At 56.3% G+C, this 20,825-nt stretch overlaps 1 protein-coding gene across 1 annotated transcript in view; it reads left to right on the plus strand.

Annotated features, from left to right (window-relative positions):
* Positions 1–20,825, plus strand: part of NIBAN2 (niban apoptosis regulator 2) — a 53,296-nt gene that overhangs the window by 14,401 nt on the left and 18,070 nt on the right. The window contains exon 2 of the mRNA XM_061154607.1: positions 18,209–18,339. Coding sequence (XP_061010590.1) covers positions 18,209–18,339 — 131 coding nt within the window. The remainder of the gene's footprint in view (positions 1–18,208; positions 18,340–20,825) is intronic.

Raw genomic sequence — 20,825 nt, forward strand, 5'->3', positions numbered from 1 at the left:
CCCAGGCTCAAGGGCGGAGCCTGCTCAGCTCCAGTTTCCCAGGCCCTGTGCAGGTGCTGTATCATTTGACAGAATCTGCCAGAAGAGGAAACTGAGGATCCGAGCTTAGGTGACGGCTCGGTTTGCGTGCCGGGGTGGTGACCTCATCTGCCGCTGATGTGTGACCTTGAACTGGCCTGGCTGGCTCCAGATGCAGCCTCACCTTTGTAGGAAGCATCCTGTTGGGATGGGAGAGCCGCTGGCAAACACTCCTCCCGGGGCTGGGAAGGGTCTGTCCCCAGGCCTGAGCTGACTTTTCTGGAAAACCCCAACCTCTTCCTGTGCCTGAAGATGCCCGGGAGGCTGAGTGGAGCGCTCTGGAGTCATCTCACAGTCAGGGACAAGACTTCTTGTGCTCAGTTGCCCTGCTTGGTGCCGGGAATCTGTCACGAATGAGACAGACAGGGTCCCTGCCCTCGTGGGAGTAACAGACACCAGTTAATTGTCCAGACTGAGTTGTGCTGTTGACTCAAGGGGTTCTGCCCTGAATGTGGGGTGTGGTTGTCAGGGATGGTCACAGTTGGAGGAAAGCCTTGAGGGTCCAGGGAGATGGAATCCAGCTCCTTCACTGGACAAGCAAGGAGCTGGAGGGCCAGGGTCACCCGGTGGCAGTCAGGTGCCCGGACTGAGGCCCCAGCGATCTAAAGCCTGCCTCCCTGCCTGGAACTCATGCTTAGAATCTATCGTTACTGCCCAGGGAGAGATGGGGACCACCTCCCCACTCATCTTCACGGGACCCCTGGAGAAGCAGACACAGAACATGGGCCTGTTGGCCGAGAGCAGTTTCCACAGGCGGGGGGCACACTGGCATCTGTAACGAGGCATATGAGGTGGTGTCCTCTGGTGCCCGAGGAGACCTGCTGCTGACCCCAGGGTGGGGCGGGGCCCGTGTCATCTGCTGGGTGGGGCGGGGCCTGTGTCCTCTGCTGGCTACAGGAGTCTTGTTATTTGAATAAACTTTCCATTTTCCATCTGCATGAAGCCTCTCTGTGCTGAGGGTCGCTGGCATTCCAGTCCGGGATTGGGTTTCCTTCTGGCTCAGCAACAAAGCTCATGAGTGAATTTTCAGAGTGGATCGTCTTCCTTCTCCCTCCTCCCTCCTTCCCTGGGCTTGTCTCCCTTTGCCGGCCCCCACCCCACTTCCCTCTGGACCCAGGGAGCCAGCACTGCAGGCAGCTCTGTGTGTGTGTGTGTGTGTGTATAAGCGAGGGATAGAGTGATAGATAGGAGGATGGATGGATGGATGGTAGATAGGTGGAACAGGGGAGAGGTCTGGGTCCTGAGGCAGCTTGGGCAGCAGCTTGGCTTGGACTTAGAGAAAAGGGTAGTGTCAGAGGGCATCAGCTGATGAAATGTGTGGGATGTGTGTCTGTGTTTAGCCCTTTTTCCGTTAGGCTTTGGCCACAGTAACTGGCACTTACTAGCAATTGCTTGTTATTAGAACGGCAGCTGGCATTCATCGGGCTCTTCCAACGGCCAGGCAGAGTGCTAGACACTCACACATTCTCTGATGTAGTCCTCATAAGAGCTCTGTGAGGTGCATGCTATTCTTACCCCCATTTTATGGATAAAGAAACTGAGGTTTGGGAAGGTCACCGGCAGTTGCAGAGCTGGGTCTGTCTGTATTTTTACTGCCAACCTGTCTCCTGGGATAGAATCTTCTCCGCAACCTCCTTGCCAATTGGCCATCCAGCTCCTGCTTGTATGTCTCCAGGGACAGGGAGCTCCCTACTCTAGTAGGGTCACCTGTCCCACCCCTGGGCACCTGAGATAGAAAGGCCCTTCTGGATCCTGTCTGCCGTGGTGGGTCACTCAAGAACAGGCTCCATTTTGGCCGGGGCATGGCTGTGGCTGACTTCCCATAGCATTTCTTTTCCCTGGGAATTTTCCAACCCTTTTGTTGTGGGAGATGAGCTAAGTTCTCCCTCCTTGCCCATAGCAGTCCTTACCTGGTACTCAGCCCTTAAAGTGTCATTTGTCACATACCGAACAAGCCTGAGCAATCTTGATGCTTACACCATGGAGGTATTTTCATTAGCATTGAGCTGGATGTCTTAGTCAATTCAGTAAGACAAAAAAGGAAAAACAGAGAGAGGGGTATGACTACGAGACACCAGGAAAGCAAGACACCACGGCTGCACCCTGGGGGAGCTCAAAGCACTTTCCCAGCTAGCCTCACCCTTAGCCTTGTCCACCTGTGAGTCCACTGTGGGAAGCAGAGGCTCAGAGAGACAGGGAGCTCAACAAACCGCATTGTGAGGAGCAGAGGCGCCGTGGTCCCCCGCGGTCTGGTGGCTTGCGGTTTGTCGGGTGTTTGCTTTCTGAATCTTCATTGATGTTTCTCCGTGCACTTCCCCTTTCCCCCCGCCTTTGATTTCTTCTCCCCCACCCCCACCCCCTTCCCCCTGGACCCAGGGAGCCAGCCCTGCAGGCTGTGTGTGACAGAGAGGGAGGCGGGAGGGATAGAGTGATGGATAAGAAGATAGATGGAATTTCCCTTTCTGAGTGGTTAACCTCTGAGGGCCCAGGGCCCAGAACGAGTGGACCCCAAGTACGTCACCTTCCCATCCTCTGAGCGGCCCGCTGAGGGACCAGGTAGCTGCTATTTTGGTTCTACTTTTCTGGTCCCCATTTCGTGGCATGAAACACATCGCAGAAAACAGCCAGTAGCACAGGTGGACACACTGTGGGACCCCTGAGCTTGTGAAAGACCCCACTGCCCACCTAACCACCCCTCCAGTGGCCACCCACGCTCCAGCGGGTGGAAGTCCTCCTGTCCGTTATTCAGGCATCATCATTGACTGCACTGGCCCCCATTTGCTCAGGTCCTGTGGCTTCACTCATTTCCCTGGATCCTTATGAAAACTCAACCCGGTGGGTACTACTCTTCCTCCCACTTTACAGCCCAGAAAATTGAAATTCAGAGAGAATTAAGCCCCATGTCCAAAGTCCTACAGTTAATGAGCCAGTGAGGTTAGTATTGGAACCAAGATCGAATTCCAGAACCTTGACACTCCGCTGTTCTGTGAAAGTGCCCTTCTTGACTCAGGAAGGTACTCACAGATGTGTGTGGAACAGATGAATGTTTTTGCTGAATGTGTGTCTGAATCTGTGCATTCCCTGTGTCTTCTGCTTGGCACGCTCTCCCTGCCCAGCCATCCTCCTTCGCCTCACCAGCACCCCTTCATGTCTCGGGGGCCACCTCCTCCAGGAAGTCTTCCCTGATCTGCAGGCTGGGTTAGCTGTCCCTCTGGGTTCTTCTGCTACACCCAGCAGGGGATTTACCATGTCCCATTGTAGGTTTTGTTGACAGTCTGTCTCCTTCTTTGGACAACAGGGACTGGGTGTGTCTGACTCATTCCTGAATGCCCAGAGTCCCGCGGTTGCTGAATGAATGAATGAATGAGGACATGAAACCTTTCTCCGCCAGCACAATGGAGCCCCGAGACCCTCACCTGTCCTTGGCTCTGCCCCCCACCACCCTTTTGGTTGACCCTGAGCTGGTCGACAGAGGATGTGAACTGCTGCTTGGTGGCTGCAGGGAGGGGCTGGGCGGCAATGCTGGCCACCAGGCTGGTCGTGGAGGAAGGGCTCGGGCAGTGAGCTCTGCCTGGGCACCTCAGGGTCTAACTCCAATCTGGGCGCTAAGGGGACAGGGGGCCCTGGGTGCCCACTCCAGCCTCAGCGCTCTGCACTTTGGGCTGAGAGCAGGCGTGTGTCGAGGGGCACCACGGCTTTGGGGCAGTCGTGACTAATGGCCAGGTTACAGGGTTCAGGCTCCAGGGGGCATGGCGAGGAAGAAAAGAAGAGCATGGAGGTGAGGGATGCTGAGAAGCCAGTAGGAACGGGGGGCTGGGCGTGAGGCTGGGTGGAGGTTAGTGTTTACAAAATCACCATTACAGATGAGCCGCCTCTGTACCCGGCCTGATGACCACAGCTAATTATCCCCAGTCCACAGAGGAGAATACCGAGGCTCAGGCAAGGCCCCCGACCACGGGCTAGGACTTGTCCTGTGTCTGTCTGGCTCCCAAGCCAGGGCTGTCTCTGGGGCAGGAGGATGGGGGACGTGGAGCCAGGTGGGCAGGGTGAGGAGGTTGGTCCTCCAGGCGGCCTTTGACCTTCCTTTTCTCCCTGTGTGGCTCTGTTGGCCTGGGATGTGGCCTTGGCCGTGGCAGGCCTGGTGCAGGACACCATCCTGGGGAGCCCAATCTTGGACGTGCTCCCCGGAGTGGAAGGGGGCCCCCCTCCCAGTCCTGCCCTGGGTGGAGGGTGCTGCGGGGGCTCTGGGCACCCCTTCTTTACCCGCCCTGCTTGGGTCTGTGTTCCCAGAGAGCAGAGACTCCTGGGTCTGGGCTCCCAGAACAAGTCACCAACTGTCGGCTGGTGCCCGCAGCCGACTCGGGGCTCTGCCAGGCGGCGAGGGAGGGGCCGGAGGGGATGAGAGAGCTTTTGTTTCCCTCTGTGTCAAGATGGGAATGACTGCCTCCCACTGGGGTGGCGGCCTCCTCCTCCTCGAGGTGTCAGGGCAGTCCCCGGTGGGCGGGTCTGCGCTCTGCCTTTCTGGGGTCGGGGACGCTTCTCTGGGCCTTCAGCCCCCTCCCCATTCCCAGCTCTGGTCTCCCAGCACACATACTCTCCCACCAGAAGACCTGCGTTGCTGAGCCGTGGTTAAATATTTGCTAAGTGAGAAGAGCTGTAAAGGCAGCTTTGTGAGCGCTCCTGGCCGGCTCCTCCTGGCCTGCCCCCTGCCGCTGCCTTGCTCCAAAGCTGCCTTCGTGATGGGAGACCCAGCCAGCCTCCTTCCCAGGCCTCCTGGGCCACCATTTTGGCATCTGAAACCGGGTGACCTCCCACCAGGGGCTGTTCCTTTGGCACGTGTTTGTCGAGCACCCACCTGGCCCTGATATAAGCCTGGTGCTGGGTCTCTGTGGGGGGTGGTGATACAGTCACGACACTTGCAAAAAGCCCCCAGGAGAAGCAGGGGCTGTGGTGGTGGAGTCTCCGGGGGACTGGACTTGTCTGGGGAATGGTCCTGAGGACCAGGCAGAGAGGGTGGGCTCTGGGAGAGCGTTCCAGGCCAGAGACCCCCCCAAGACCAGAAGCAGTTTTCCTCGCTGGGCACTGAAGCCCCTGGATTTGACTCCCTCACTGCCCTCATGGGGAGCTGGGCCTTGGCTGCCTCTTCCCTGCTCCTGCAGCCTCAGTTTCCCCATCTGTCTAGTGGAGAGCTTGGACTTGGATTTTACAGAGCCCTTCCCAAGTCCAGTGGCCTGATCAGCATATGTGCCTGGCCCGTTAGCGAGGGAACACGCCAGGGCAGGGCTTTCACAGGTGCTGAAGGTTATGATACAGCCACGAACCTTCATGAGGCTCACGTGGCCCTTTGTTAGGTTATGATACAGCCACGAACCTTCATAAGGCTCACGTGGCTCTTTGTTAGGTTATGATACAGCCACAAACCTTCACATGGCTCATGTGGCCCTTTGTTAGCAGCAAAACCTAATATCCCCTGCAGGACTTTCGTAGGTGCTGAAGGTTATGATCATAGCCACAAACTTTGCCCTTTGACTGTTAACAGAAACTGTCATCTCCTGAGGACCCCAGGCCACCAGGTGAGCTGAGGGCAAGACTCTCATCTTATGCCCATTTTGTTGTTGTCATTGTTTAGCCGCTAAATCGTGTCCTACTCTTTGCGATGCTATGGACTATAGCCCACCAGGCTCCTCCTTCCATGGGGTTTACAGATGAGGAAACTAAGGCCCAGAGAGGCCATTGGGAGCTCAGATTTGCTTCTCGCTTCGAGCTCGGGCCCGGAACACCCCTGCCTCTGTGAGAAAGCCGCTCTCCTCTCCTGACGCTGGCACTGTGCTGGGCACCCGGCTTACAGACGTGACCGAGGTGCCTGCCTGACCCGGGGAGCTGGTGGTGGGGAATGTGCCAGAGAGAGTCCCTGAGGACCCCTGAGCGCCTTCTCCGTGCCCCGCACAGTGCTCGATACTGGGGTAGAGCGGTGAGCAGAGCCTGGCTGGGCTCTGTGTCCTGGTTTTGCTCTTACCTCTGTGATACTGGGAAATCACTTCATCTCTCTGAGCCTCCCTTTCCTCCTCTAAAAATGGGTTTAACAGGTAACTCTGAAAGTGAAAGTGTCAGTCGCTCAGTCGTGTCCAACTCTTTGCAATCGCATGTACTGTAGCCTGCCGGGCTCCTCTGTCCGTGGGATTCTCCAGGCAAGAATATCGAAGTGGGTTGCCATTTCCTTCTCCGGGATATATTCCTGACCAAGGGATGGAACCCAAGTCTCCTGCGTTGCCGGCAGAATCTTTACCCTCTGAGCCACCAGGGGAGCTCTGGGTGAGGGTTAAAGGAAATAACGTAGATGGTAATTGTTAACATACATGGGAGCTGCCTCTGTGCCTGGCACTGGGCTAAGTGTTACATGCATTAGCTCATGCCCCACTTATTATTATAATTACATGCAAATGGGAAACTGCAGAGCGTTGTGATGGAGGAAATGATGTCTGGCTGAGGTTGAACTATATTAACAAGGGGTAAGGGAGCTTCAGGCAGAGGGCACAGCACGAGGCGTTGGGGAGGGAGGCAGGACTGAGGTCCTAGATCGAGTTTGGCATGGTGTGTTTGCTGGGGGCAGTGTTCCAGGCCCTGTGCAGGTGCTCAGTGATGGATGAACTTTGGTCTCCGCGGTCCAGTGAGATCCTTTAAGAAGGGCTTGGTGTGACTGTTTCCTGTGTGTTGCCACAGCCCTGAGAGCCTGGATTCATGTCCTAGCTTGGAGTTGGGCTCCAGCGCTTGACAGCTGGCTGACCTGGGGCAAACCACCGGGTCTCACAGCCTCTGTTTCCTTGGCGGGGGAGAGTGACAGAGGTCCCCACCTCCCGGGGCTTGGCCAGGGCTCTGTGACAAGTCCCCCTGCAGGGTGCTGGGTGTCTCCAGTCGGCATCATGCCTCACCAGGTGTGTGACGCCAGGTGGACTCCCTAACTGCCCCCATGCTTCCGTTTCCCTCTCTGAACATGGTGGGGGTCGGGGGGTGGTGAGGACCCTCCCTCCCAGGGCCGTTTTCATCTCTGCATGAGGCACGGAGCCGGCACATGGTCAGGGATCGGTCATTCCCAGGTCGTGGTGGGCCGCGGGCTGCCAGATTACGGGGAGACGCTTTTCCTTGTTCATAACTGGCTGCAGGGAAGGGGTCACCCAGCAGAGGGTCCCTTTGGGGCACCTGAGGCCAGTCGGGAGGAAGCCTCGAGGGTGGCAGCCGCCTTCCCCGGGGAGAAGGAGGGCATTGGGCACTCTCTCGTGGTCCTGGGACCCCTGCCGCTGCCCCCGGGTAGGGCATTCCTTTCTGCGGTGAGAAATCTGTGGGGCGTGTGTGGGGAGCTGTATTGCTCAATGGGGTGGCGGCTCTCCACCAGGCTCATGATCGCTGCCTCTGGCCGCTCCCTCTGGGTTTCCTTCTCGTTGGTTCCTCCTTTGTGCCAGGTCAGTTCTAAATGTGTTGGGTGCTGTCCGGGGGCTTCAGAGAGGGAACAGGCCTTACCCACCGTGAGATCACTGGGGACGCGGGAGGCTACGGGAGAGGGTGGAGGTCCCATCCAGCCTGGGGACCTCCCAGGGGGAAGGGGCATTGGAGAGTGAGGAGGGAGGGGTGTCCCTGACCTGGGGGAACCCCTTGGTGAGGAAGGGCGTGCAGGGGTCTGCGGGTGCACTGAGGTGCTGGATCTTTGTCCTAAAGGCAGTGGGAGCCATGGACACGTTTGAACAGGGGAGTTTCAGGGGGAGAGTTCTAACAAAAAGATCCCTGTGGCTCCTGTGTGTGGGAAGGACAGGGAGCGAGCCAGGAGTGGAGGTGGGGGAAATTTGGAGGCTGTGGCAGGAATAAGCTGGGAGGGGCCTGGGCTGGGGCGAGGGTAGTGGTGTAGCCTGGGTTGAGTTGTTCTGGCCTCTTGACCAGCCCTGAGTCAGTTAGGAAGCCCGTCACCCTGATGGCCTCGTGCTGGGGAGCACAAGCACCCGGAAGTGGGATGACCCTGGATCGGTCCCCTGCCCTCTCTGGGCGCTGTCCCCTTCAGGGGTTTCAGCTGTCCCCCTTGGGGGGGTACCCAGTTTTCCTACTCTCTTCCTGCCTTTGGCTCTGCAGGATTCTAGCTGCTGTTTCAGGCCCTTCTCATGGGCGGGCTGCCAGACCCCCTCCCCTGCTGGCTGATGGAGCCTGTCATTACCCCCCTTTTCCTGGCTTTGCCCCTGATTACAGGTCCTGAGTGGGAGCCTTGTCAGCCTTTCTGACCGTGGCCACCCACCCGGCCCGTGCGGTGAGGAGCCGCAGGGGCTGGCAGTGTGCAAGGTGGAGGTGAGATGCATTCGCTCAAACTTTGGTTTCCTGTTCACACTCAGACTGTTCTGGGTCCATATAACTGACAAGCTGTGTGTCCCCAGAGGAATCACTTCACCTCTCTGAATTTCAGTTTTCTCCTATATAGATTGAGGGCAACACATCAAATGACTCGTGTGAACCTGGGTGCAGCCAGGCTGCTGAGCAAGTGGCCACTGTGGTTATGTGTTAATGATAATAGGGGTGATGGAGTGGAGAAGCCCTGGGCCAGGCACTGGGGGCTGGCATGCCAACCCAGCTCTGCTGGGACCTGCTGTGTGGCCTTTGGAGAGTGTCCCCAATGCTGTGGACCTCTCGCTTTTCCTTCTTTCCCTGGTGATGGAGATGGAGGCACTCTGGAGCATTCTGTGACGCAGGCAAGCTCAGTCCCTGCCCCCACTCCACCTCTCCTGTTCCTTTGGCTCTGGGGTGGGTGGAGTTGGTATCTCTGGCTGCCTGCCCACCTCCCCACCCTGGGTCTGCTCCCCTCACCCGCCTCCAGCCCCCGCCCCCCCCCCCCCCCCCCCCCCACCGCCAGTGCTCTGGGAACCAGGCAGGCAGGTTGTGGGCCTGCCCCGCCCTACAGGGTGCTGGTTTCAGTCCGCAAATCTCAGCGCTGAAACCCAGCCGGCCTCATGGGTGAGGTGTGTCCCCCGAACCCACTGGAGGGACCGGATGAGCCAGGGTCAGGTCTGGCATGGTGCCCTCAGCTTGGGCCAGTCCAGGGCTGGGTCCAGCACGAGGCCCCCATGGTTGGGCCAGGGCTGATGCAATCTTGGCTGGTGATTGTCCCCTTCCTCCTGGCGCCTTTTCAGTGTGGAGGGGGTCCCAGGCCTGGGCTCAGATCCGGCCGCTGCTGCTCCCCAGCTGAGGAACTGGGCAGGGCTCTCAGTTCTCTGGGGCTGGGCCTCCTTGTCTGAAACATTCCTCCAGTTCAGACACCACCTCTCCAGGGCTGAGCTGAGGGTCCGGGGGATGGTCCATGTGGCACAAGTGTGGTGTGTGCTGGGCTTGGGAGGTCCATGAGAAGGCAAAGCATCTCCTGAGCTTGGCATGGAGGCTCTCAGGCTGCACCTTTCTGGGCCCGTTCTCTGCGGACCCCTGTAGTCTTTCCTTCCATCGTCAGCTCAGCAAGCCCCCTCTCTCTGAACACAATGGCCCCCAGAGTTTCCAGGGGACTTCAGGCCACCTTGGGGCCTCCCCAACTTCTTGCCTAGCCCCCGCTATCTGAGTGCAGGAAATAGCGTGATCCTTAATGTTGTCAGTTTGGAAAATCAGAGATTAACATGCTTCCGGCTGCCTTGCCTGCTGGTGGTGCTGGCCCTGAGGTTGGGCCAGGCCAGGGTTGTCCAGCCCCTGTTTCAAGGGCCTCTCCCTGGCTTAGAGGAACCTTGGACAGGAGGAGCTTAAAAGGGACCCCTGTTAGCGACATGCCTCCCCCTCACCAAGATGAAGTATATTCTGCTCGTTAGCCCATGAGTGCCTGTTCAGTCGTGTCCGACTCTTTGTGACCCCGTGGACTGTAGCCGGGAGGCTCCTCTCTCCATGGATTTCTCCAGACAAGAATACTGGAGTGGGTTGCCATTTCCTCCTCCAGGGGAATCTTCCCAACCCACGGATCGAATCTGCATCTCCTGCGATGGCAGGCAGATTCTTTACCGCTGAGCCACCTGGGAAGCACTCTTTAACCCAGTGATCTTATAAATTGACTAAGCAGATACTGGTGTGCTGTTTGCAGAGGGAGAAACAAAGGCTCAGAGAGGGGAAGTGCCATGACCAAGCCACACAGCGTGTTGGGAGCAGAATTTGAGCCCAGAGCCTGCATGCGCAGTGGAGATGGTGCTGAGTTGGCAAGTGAGGGGTGATGCTGAGTCTTGCTCCCCTCACCCCAGTTCTCCAGTCCAGCCTGAGGGGACTGTGGTCAGCTCCCACTCCGAGCTGACTCACCAGCAGCTCAGATACCGCGCTGAGACCAGCACCCCAGTCAGCTTCTGGGGCCAGCACAGCACCGATTAGATCGTCGTTGAGATTTTAGATCAGCTGAGCTGACAGGAACCCACCCACCCATTTTGCCAGTAGGAAGGTTGAGGTCCAGAGAAGATGGACAGGTGAGTTCCCAGTAGGTGTGAAAGTTCCCTTTTGGCTCCACCAGACAGGGGCTGGAGACCCCCAGACTAGTCTCAGCTCTGATTGTAGCCAGCTGTGTGACCTTGGAAAAGTCACCTTGCCTTTCTGAACCTCGGTTTCCTTATCTGTAGAATGGGACTGTAAAACCTGCCTTGCCCACCTCTGGGAGCAGGTGGAGACCCAGTTTGGAAATTGTGTTGGGAATGAAGAGGCTTTACGAGATGGGGGTTTGTGCAGGCTTTGGTGTGAGACTAGGTTTAGAATCCACCTCTCACTTTCTCAGCTGAGTGTCTTTCAGAAGGTCTCCAAGTCTCCCTGCACCTCAGTTATCTTATCTATAAAGTGGAGGTGACAGGATCTCTCAGCATCACCTGAGCTGTTGAACGTGCCGAAGTCCTGCGTGGCGAGGCACCCTGGTCTCCTCTGGGAGTTATTGCTGAGGGTCCGAGTCAGGAAGACTAGATGGTAAAGGGGTCCCCCGGGTCACCCTCAATGGTCCCAGAGGTGCTCAAGGAGCTTTTGTTGACTGTGAGTGAGATGGCCTTTCGAGAGACATTAATCCACGGTTCCAGCCCTGCTAAGAATCAGAGATACAGATGCAACCAACTTGCTTCAAGGCTTGACTCCAAAACAGCCTCTGGTTCAAGGGAGAGAGTTGTGTGTATTTCACCCTGGCTCCGACTTCCTGGGCAGTGGCCTCTTCAGATCCCTGCGGGGCCCACTGCCTTCATGCTATGGACGTTGCCTGGAGGTAGAGGCCCTGGGTGGGCCGTGGCTCCCTGGGGTCTCAGAGCACAGTGGTGGCTGGGCCCAGATCCTCAGAATTCAGGGGCTGTCCTCTTGGGCTCGTAAAGAAATTACGACCCCTGCAGGTGGTCCCATGACTACCCCAGGAAGGTGCTCAGGAGCTGTTGTGGACTGATGAGTGGCATGACCTTTCGTGAACCATTAATCTTTCTGGGCCTTGGTTTACTCCCCTGTAAATGGAGGGTTTATTTACCTATACTCACCTCCAGGCCATTTGAAGACTTTGGGGGTGTGTGTGGGGCCCTGTGTCTGAGTGGGGAGAGCTTAGCTCCTTATTCGGCAGGAGGTGCTGGGAGAGGGTCCCAGGAGGGCCCAGCCATTGGCCCTGGTGCCCCGAGAGTCCCGCCAGGGTCAGGTGGGAGCCCGGGTTCCCCCGTGTTCCTTGCACAAGGCCAGTATCCTCAACCCCTCACCTCTGCCTGAGCCGCTCCTTCTTCCTCAGGAGCCCTCCCTTTGTCAGGTTTTTGTTTATTGAAGATCTACCGATCCTTATTATTATTTTGTGATTCTCTTCCTGGTCCTTTTTTTTTTTCTTTTTTTTAAAGTTGCTATTGGATTTTTTCAAACTATGAAAGCTATACCTGCTAATAGAACTTCCAAGCAAAAGCGAGGGTGGGATGATTTGAGAGACTAGCACTGAAACATGTACATTATTGTATGTGAAACAGATTGCCAGTCCAGGTTCGATGCGTGAGACAAGTGCTCGGGGCTGGTGCTCTGGGATGACCCTGAGGGGTGGGATGGGGAGGGAGGTGGGAGGCCGGTTCAGGATGGGGAACACATGTACACCCATGGCTGATGTGTCAATGTATGGCAAAAAACACTACAATATTGTAAAGTAATTAGCCTCCAATTAAAATAAATTAATTAATTTAAATTTTAAAAAAAGGAAAAAAAAGCTTCCAAGCAGTCTCTGGGCACCATGATTGTGGTTGTTTGGTTGCTCATTCGTGTCTGACTCTTTGCCACCCCATGGACTGCAGCACGCCAGGCTCTCCTGTCCTTCCCCAACTCCTGGAGTTTGCTCAAACTCACGTCCATCGAGTCAGTGATGCCATCCAACCGTCTCATTCCCTGTCACCCCCTCCTCCTCCTGCCCTCAATCTTCCCCCAGCATCAGGGTCTTTTCCATGAGTCGGCTCTTTGACTCAGGTAGCCAAAGTGTTGGAGCTTCAGCATCAGTTCTTCCGATGAATACTCAGGGTTGATTACGGTTATAGCAGTCACGTTTGTAGAGGTCTGGAACTGGACTCTGGGTGTACTCATTTTACAGACAGGCAGCTTGAGGCTCTGAGAGAGCCGGGTAGCTTACGGGGCCGGGGTCTTCAGGACTGGGATTCTGGCCGCCTCGTGGGGCCTGAGGCGGGAGGGCAGGCCCCGTCGTTACTCTCATATCTCTTTATCTGACAGCACCTGGGTCTGAGTCAGTGCAGGAAAGGAAGGAGATGTGTGGGAAAGTGTCGAAGGTGGGTGAGGCCAGCACTCTGTCCCCTCCAGCCTCTCCCAGCAGCTCAGTGGCTGGGCAACCCCTCCTGCCCCGCCCTCTTGGGGGAGGGATGCCCTGTGGGCAGTGGTCAGAGCCCGGCCTCAGGAGGGGCTCAGCGGGCTGTGGACCAGAACCCTAACTGCTTCGGTCTGGGGGCGTGACCTCAGGTGAGCCCCTCACCGTCTCTGGCTCACAGTCCCGTTTGTGGGTGTTGCTGCTTAGGCGCTCAGTGTCTGACTCTTTGCGACCCCGTGAACTGTAGCCCGCCAGGCTCCTCTGTCCATGGAGTTGTTAGGTAGTTAGAATAGGAAAAAGGAGTCCAGAATGGCAGTGGCTAAAAGACCAGGAAGGGAAAAGCCCGCGAAAATAGAACAAAGGAAGGTCCGAGGACCGGAGTGAGAACCTCAGGTAAAACAAACAACACTCCTGGCTGGCCCAATTTACATAAGACAGGCCCAGGGACAGAGAAACATATAAAAAGAGGAGCCAAAGCCCTCTTAGTTCTCTCTCTCTCCTGCACGATGGGGCGCTCTTCTCTTCTCGTCTCTAGATCGACGTGCCCTCCTCGAAGATGGATTTTCCTGCTATTATCTAAATAAAATAGAGCTGTAACACTGATTTATTTAAGAGCTATAACACGGTCTGTCCAAGACCCGAGAGCTGTGACCCTCCAAGGGGGCTTCAATGTCCGTCACTCCAAATTTTTGTTGTGACGACACAAAGAACCGAGGAACATACACTCGCCTGACAGAATCCTCCAGGCAAGAATACTGGAGTGGGTTGCCATTCCCTTCTCCAGGTGATCTTCCCAACCCAGGGATCAAAGCCGGGTCTCCTTCATGGCAGGTGGATTCTTTATCACTGAGTGATTGGAGAAGCCCTTTGGGGTGATGAGACCCCGAATCCCTGGCCTGTGGTGTCTCCAGAAGCCGTGGGGGGAGAGCAGGAAGAGCTGGTGCAGGCAGGTGTGGAGGAGAGAGGGATGCCTCAGGTCTCGGGGACCACTCACAGACACCAGGAAGGGCCACCGCGTCATAAAACCCCTCTGGCGACTCCAGGGAGCTCACCGCTGCAGGGGGGCAAGGAGAGAGAGAGGGTGCAGTGCTGAGTGGGTCTTACAGGGAGGGGGCTGCCCAGGCTGTGACCCCCCTACCCCCGCTGGAGCTCAGCAGGCAGGAGGAGCCTTCTCCAGGGCCGGGATGCCTACCTACATCCTCTTCCAGCCGCATCCAGCCGGAGGGGCTGCTGGGGACACTTTTCAGGACTCTTTCCTGGGAGCTGTTTGTCCCTGGAGGGGACTGGACCCCCTGCCCCACCTTCCTCCCTGAGGTCTTTCCCACCTCGACACCTTGCCCCCAACTCCTCATCCTCTGCAGCAGCATGTGGCGGTTCCTCCAAGTTGTCTTAGGACATCTCTCAGGAATGGGCTTCGGGGCTGCCAAGAAGCCATCCCGCAGCCCTCTTCCCCTTCGGTCTTCCCTTTCCAGCACCCCCTTTGCTGCCAGACTTCAGCTGAGCCCCCCAGTTCCCTGGCACTGTGTCGGGACCCTCCTGCTGGTCCCTGATGTCAGCACGGTCCGCAGCCCCCCGGGGTGTGGCCCAGAGTGGGCACTCAGTAACTGCTTGGCTCAGCTCCTGCCTGTGCCAGGCGCCCCCCCACCCCCCACCCCAGGGTTTGTACTCAGCCCTTAGAGACCAGCCTCCCTCCATCTCCCCATCCATTTGGCTCCCAAGTTGGGGAGCAGATTTGGACCACTGAGAGATCCCATGTTCTCTGGTCTGTTTGCTTCTGGAATCTCAGGTAGCAAAGAATTTATCTGAAAACAGGTCCAGGTGTGTACGGTTCTCGAGTTCCAGTGGCAAGGCACATCTGTCATTGCAGCTGGGTGAAATGGGGCCCAGGGCCCGTGGGGTCGTCTTCTCCTTCCCTCTGAGTGAGACACCCCTCGTTTCTGCCTGTGCCCTCTTCCCTCTCCGCCCTCTGCCAGGTGACTTCTCCACCCCCGCTGCTTGTGCCCTCCCCTCCTGGACTCTGGTCACACAGCCTCACTTGGATAACTGCATTCCAGCACGAGAGATGAATTTCCTTGTTCCCCCTACTCTGCCCCTCTTAGCTCCAGCGCTTCAGGGCTCACCTTTGCCTTCTGGCTCCATCTGGGTCACCTCATTCTCTTTTTCACTTCTTGGCTTCCTCTCCAACCCACAGCCCCACCTGACGTGGGCCTCGATGCCCCTTGAAAGGGTGATTCCTGGGCCTTCTCCTGGCTGGGCCCTCCCCTTCCTGTCATCCCCAGTCCAGCCTGAGGCCTTCTGCACCCAACCATTCCCTGCCTGGATGTGACGTCTGGGCTTTGCTGACCCGGCAGCTGGGAGCATGCTATGAGTCAGGCAGACCTGGGTTTGAGTTCCTTGCACAGGATGGGAGTTTCCTCCTGGGGGTGTCTCCCTGAGGGTCAGGGCAGTTCCTGGCCCCTCTGGATATGATGCTGTATCAGGCTGGGTGCGCCAGGGCTGAGGCAGGCATCCTGGAGCCGTGGCTGGAGGACCCTTGAGATCCTGCCTGTTGGGAAAGTGCCGAATGGGTGTCTGTCTGTTGAGGCAAGGTTGGGACCAAAGCCTGCGCTAGAGGCTGAGAACCTGGTTCTCCTGTCCTGGGTCTGCCACCCTCCTGATCCATAAAATGGGCAAACCATAGCACCAACTCCCTAGGGTTTTCGTGAAGATTCTTTGGGGTCATGCATGTAAACCTTCCCACCCCATCGACAGGGGTTAACACTTAAATAAAAGGGAGCGACTGTGATGATGACTACATGTTTTATCGATATGATTATTGTCTGCTCTCCTTTGTTGTTCAGTCTCTCAGTCATGTCCAACTCTTTGCTAGCCCATGGACTGCAGCACGCCAGGCTTCCCTGTCCTTCACCATCTCCTGGAGTTTGCTCAAACTCGTGTCCATTGAGTCGATGATGCCATCCAATCATCTCATCCTCTATTGTCCCCTTCTCCTCCTGCCCTCAATCTTTCCCAGTATCAGGGTCTTTTCTAATGAGTCAGCCCTTTGCATCAGATGGCCAAATTATTGGAACTTCAGTTTCAGCATCAGTCCTTCCAATGAATATTCAAGACTGATTTCATGTAGGATGGACTGGTTTGATCTTGCAGTCCAAGGGACTCTCAAGAGTCTTCTCCAGCACCACACTTCAAAAGCATCAATTTTTCAGCACTCAGCCGTCTTTAAGGTCCAACTTTCACATCTGTTGTACATGACTACTGAAAAAACCATAGCTATGACTACATGGACCTTTGTCTGCGATCCTATTTTCTCTATTTGGCCCCAGTTCATCGCCCCATCTCTTCCCCCACCACCCCCTCCCACCTCATCATTTTTCAGAACAATTCTCGTGGCCTTTGAGAGAGTTCTGGTTGTTTATGGTTTTTAAAAAATAGGCATTCAAAGCAAATTCCTCATTTGTTCTCCCCTTCCTCCCCTGAAAACAGAATCTGAACAGACATGAGCTTGTTCCAGGAAGGGAAGCACAGGCCTGTGAAGAGGGACCCATGGGCTGAGCTGCCTCTGGAAGGGGTGCAAGGAGTGGGTCTGCCACACACCCTTGGTGTGGGGTGTGGCACCCCCTCTCAGCCTTCTTCCCCAGCCACCACCTCCTGCCTGGGCCCCAGGACTGCATTGCAGCGGTCTCACTCACTATCTGTATGACCTTGTGTCAGTGACTTAACCTCTTTGAGTCTCAATGTTCTCCTCCGTAATGCGGATAACACCAGCCATACCCCATAGAGCTATTGTATGCAAGCTAAGTCACTTCAGTCATGTCTGACTCTTTGCAACCCCTTTGGACTATGGCCTGCCAGGGTCCTCTGTCCCTGGGATTCTTAGGCAAGAATACTGGAGTGGGTTGTCATGCCCTCCTCCATGGGATCTTCCTGACCCAGGGATTGAACCTGTGTCTCCTGTGACTCCTGCATTGCAGGCAGATTCTTTACTACTGAGCCACCAGGGAAGTGTCATAGAGCTGTTGAGAGGATTAAATGAAGCTCTGTCCTTGCTGGGTGCTTTTGCTATCTAGGGACCAGCTGTGGGAGGGATGGCATCATGTCAGCCACTTTTCATTTGAGAAAGGACCAGGTCTTTGGAACCTTGAGTCCGAGACTGTTAGAGGTGGTAGGGCCTGTCCATGATTGAGTTGGGCCTCCCAGTGTACAGCGGAAACTGCACAGCGGGCCAGCACAGACCCCAAGTCCAGCTGCTTAGGACGGGGACGTCTTGCCTAAGGAGGAGGCCCCTTGGTGTGGGTCACGACCCTCTCTGGACCTCAGTTTATTAATCTGTCAATGGGGAGGCCTGGGCAGCGAGTGCTGGGCCTGCTCTTGCACCCTGGGGCATCCCCTTCTCTGTTTAAAACCTGCTTTAGCAAGAGAGAGGCCAACAGCCAGTGACTGCAAAGTGGTAGTTAGTCCGGTAGATGAGTTCATTTTAGAATGTTGATTTTTTTTTTTTATTGTAAAAAGAGTCATGCTCATAAAATAATTCAAATGCTAAACAAATGAATAAAGCAGAACCTGAAACCCGCCCTCTGCTTCTCATTCCCACGCTCAAATGTGCCGCCCTTAACAGCCTGGAGTGCTGCCTCCTGGACCTCTTCTTTGAGGTCCTCAAGCGTAAATAAATCACATGCACCTATAGGAATAATCTTAAATGCGATGCTGTTCAACATGGGAGCCTGCAGAGCTCCTGATGCGGCAGAGTGCGGACACCTTCCTTTTGTTACATGTACGGAGGTCCCCTTCATCTTCTGCCTGACCTGAGTGAACTGTTGGGTATTGAATCATTTCCGCAACCCCCCCCCCCCATCCCCGTGTACAGATGGCTTGCTTCTGGCAAGTTCTGGTGCATTCTGTGGGCTGGATCCCTACAGGAGCAAGGGCACGCGTGCACACGACCACCCTCCCCATCCAAACACGCAGTCCCATCTTGCCACTCCCCCAGCTCTGGTTAAAGTGCCTGTTCTCTGCGTCCCAGCTGGTCTGATGGGGAAAAGGAAATCTTCCGTTTGCATTCATTTGCTGGCTGGCGAGACTGAGCTTCTTTTCACTTGTCTGTTGGTCTCTTGCGTCTCTGTTGGTTTCACCGTCACGGTCATCGCCCCCTTTCCCGCCCAGAGGCTCACCCAGCCGTGTGTGGGAAAGGCCCCACCCTGGCCAGAAATGCAACGCAGATGCGCGTGCACAGCCCGTGTGGACCGTTTTATGAGCTGGGATTTGGGGCAAGGCGGATGCCCCTCCCTGGCTCAGGTCACTGCCGGGAAGCAGTCATGCCAGCCTCACAGCCTGTTTGTCCTTCCCTTTCAGAGAAGACTGGGAAGATCCTGACGGAGTTCCTCCGATTCTACGAAGACCAGTATGGCGTGGCCCTCTTCAACAGCATGCGACACGAGATCGAGGGCACTGGGTTGCCGCAGGCCCAGCTGCTCTGGCGCAAGGTGAGAGATGCTGGGCAGGGGCGGGGCGGCCTCCGAGGGCCTGGGCAAGGATCCTTCCCTCTCTGGGCCTCGGTTTCCCACGGTTGCTGGATGGTCTCTGAGGGCCCCACCCCGGCTTCTGAATAGGGAGGTGACCTGGTGGTGGCATCGAGGCCCCCGTGGGCGCCTCCTCCCCAGGCCGGCCCCTCCTCCTACTGGGCTGGGGCTCTGAGTCATCTTGACAGGCCTGGTCCAAGCCCAGCTCCTCCTGTTAGAGTCTACGCACCCTCGAGCTAATGACCTCACCTCGTGGGGCCTCAGTTTACTCACCTGTGAATGGGGATGGGCACACCTCCCGCGCCAGGTGGCCGTGAGGATTAAAGATCTTTGGGCCGGGTGCCTGGGGCTGGACAGATGCTTGGCTGATGTGTCATTATCTCTGGCCTTGTCATTATCCTCTTGCCAGTGGTAGGGTTATGTTTGCACAGTAAAGGTTTGTCCAGGTTTGCCTGCTCACCACTGAGGGGTCAGAATGGGCCAGAGGAGGCTAGTAGAGCCTCCCAGGGACGGGATCCTGTGGTCACCCCTGGCATCAGGGTGGGAATGGCACTGAGGAAGTGAGGGGTTGAGCACTTGGGGAGAGAAGCCAGGCCTTGCTGTTTCTGGGGTGCTGCAGTGGGCCCTTGTCTGGGTGGTCTGGGAGGGCTTCCTGGAAGAAGGGCCATCTCAGCTAAAGACCTTATGGGAGAAGGAATATCAGACCCAGGCAGTGACATGTGCAGAGGCCCAGAGGTGAGCCCATGGCTTGCTTGGGATGGTGGAGGGCAGGACTCAAGCCAGGTTCCAGATTCCTGACTTGGTTCCTCTTTCTGCCTTGACCCCCAGTCTGCCTGGGTGGAAGGAAGGTCAGTGCTGTGTGTCAGAGTGTCACCTGTCACTTTGATTTGGGGCCCAGGAAAATCTGTCTGGTCTCCTGATGTCATGGCAACCTCCTGACCTTTTTCAGCAGAGGGCAGCTGTGGCCTGGCCTGGGTGTCTGGCAGGGGCACACCTATGTGATAGCAGAGAGGGCTTTGGACCCACCTCAGGGAGCTGCTTCCTGTGGGCTGCTCCCCTATTTGAAAGGAAATGTCACAGGCAGCCTGAATTCCATAACCCAAGACAGGAGCGGGGTCACCTGATGCGCTCAGCATTTATCCTGCATGAGAAACGCCTTTCACACTCATCAGGTTGAGTGTTCATGGTCAGAAAACAGACGCAACATGTCAGCAGGAAGAGTAATATGAAATCACCCACAGTTTCAGAGAGGGGATTTTGGGTCCCATTCACCACTCAGGAAACTGACCATCATGAGGCTAAGTCATGGTAACTATGATAATAGAAATCATTATCATCATCACATAAATTGTTTTCGTTTGAAATAATACCACTATTAATATAATGATAGTAGTGATAAAAACAACAGTTCTTTTGTGCGGGTGCTGCATCCAGCTGGCGTGACATGGCTCAGAGGGACTGTGATCATGACCCGGCGCCCCTCCCGAGGTGGACACCGGGGCTCGGGGAGGGAGAGTTGCTTGTCCAGGCTCCCGAGGCGTAGGCTGTCAGAGCCTGGGGGCCTGTGCTCTCACCGTTCCCCAAAGATGCCCGTCGGCGGCAGAAGAGAGCTTTGCAGAGTCCAAAATATTTGGCCTGGGCTGTCTCCTGGGTTCCGCTTCCTGCAGACCTTCCAGTGGAAACACGACTCTGCCATTTGAAAGTCTTAAAAATAAAACCCAAACCCACATCTGAAAAGCAATCAACCAGCCATTACGGGCTGTCCAGGATCTGAGGGTGGACTTTAGGGGGCAGGGTGCCGAGCCCCACTCACCCGGGAGAGCCTGAGCCCTGGGTTCCGGCTCTAAGCCAGAGTGGCGGCTGCAGACGGGGGAGAACAAGGGTCTGCCCGGGGTGTCTGGAGAGCTCTTTGTGCGCTTTCTTTCTAGCGGAGACGGGAACTCAGGAGCTGGGCTGAGAGTAGGCCCCAGTCTAAATATAGACCATGCAGCCCAGGGGAAAGCCCACTGTCGTGGTGGGGAGGGGGTGCCTGGTGGGGGGGGACCATTTTCTTTTCCTGTAAATATTTTTGTCCCTGGGTAGGAAGCAGTCTTCGGTGTCCTATTGTTTGAGTACAATGGGCCCTCATTTTCCAGGAATGTTTTGGCATTTCCCCTCGAAGAGTGGCAGGGAGGTTGCTGGGGAGAAGAGGCCCGGTGAGGAGTCGGGCCTGGGGGTGGGGGTGCCTCGGGAGGGGCCGCTCACCTCTGACTGCAGTTGCAGAGCTCGGAAGTTAGGAGAGGTTAGGCACCAGTCAAATTACACCTTCTGCCTTTATTACACAGGATACGTGTTGCTTTTTGCAGAAGGCCCCATATTTGTTGTAGAGCCGACAGAGGCCTCTGAGAGACAGGAACCCTTGACTCCCGCACTCCTCCCACCCAGGAGCAGGGCTGTTCCCTCTTGGCTTC

The sequence above is a fragment of the Dama dama genome, chromosome 11 (genome assembly GCF_033118175.1).
Source record: "Dama dama isolate Ldn47 chromosome 11, ASM3311817v1, whole genome shotgun sequence".
In the NCBI taxonomy this organism is placed as follows: domain Eukaryota; kingdom Metazoa; phylum Chordata; class Mammalia; order Artiodactyla; family Cervidae; genus Dama; species Dama dama.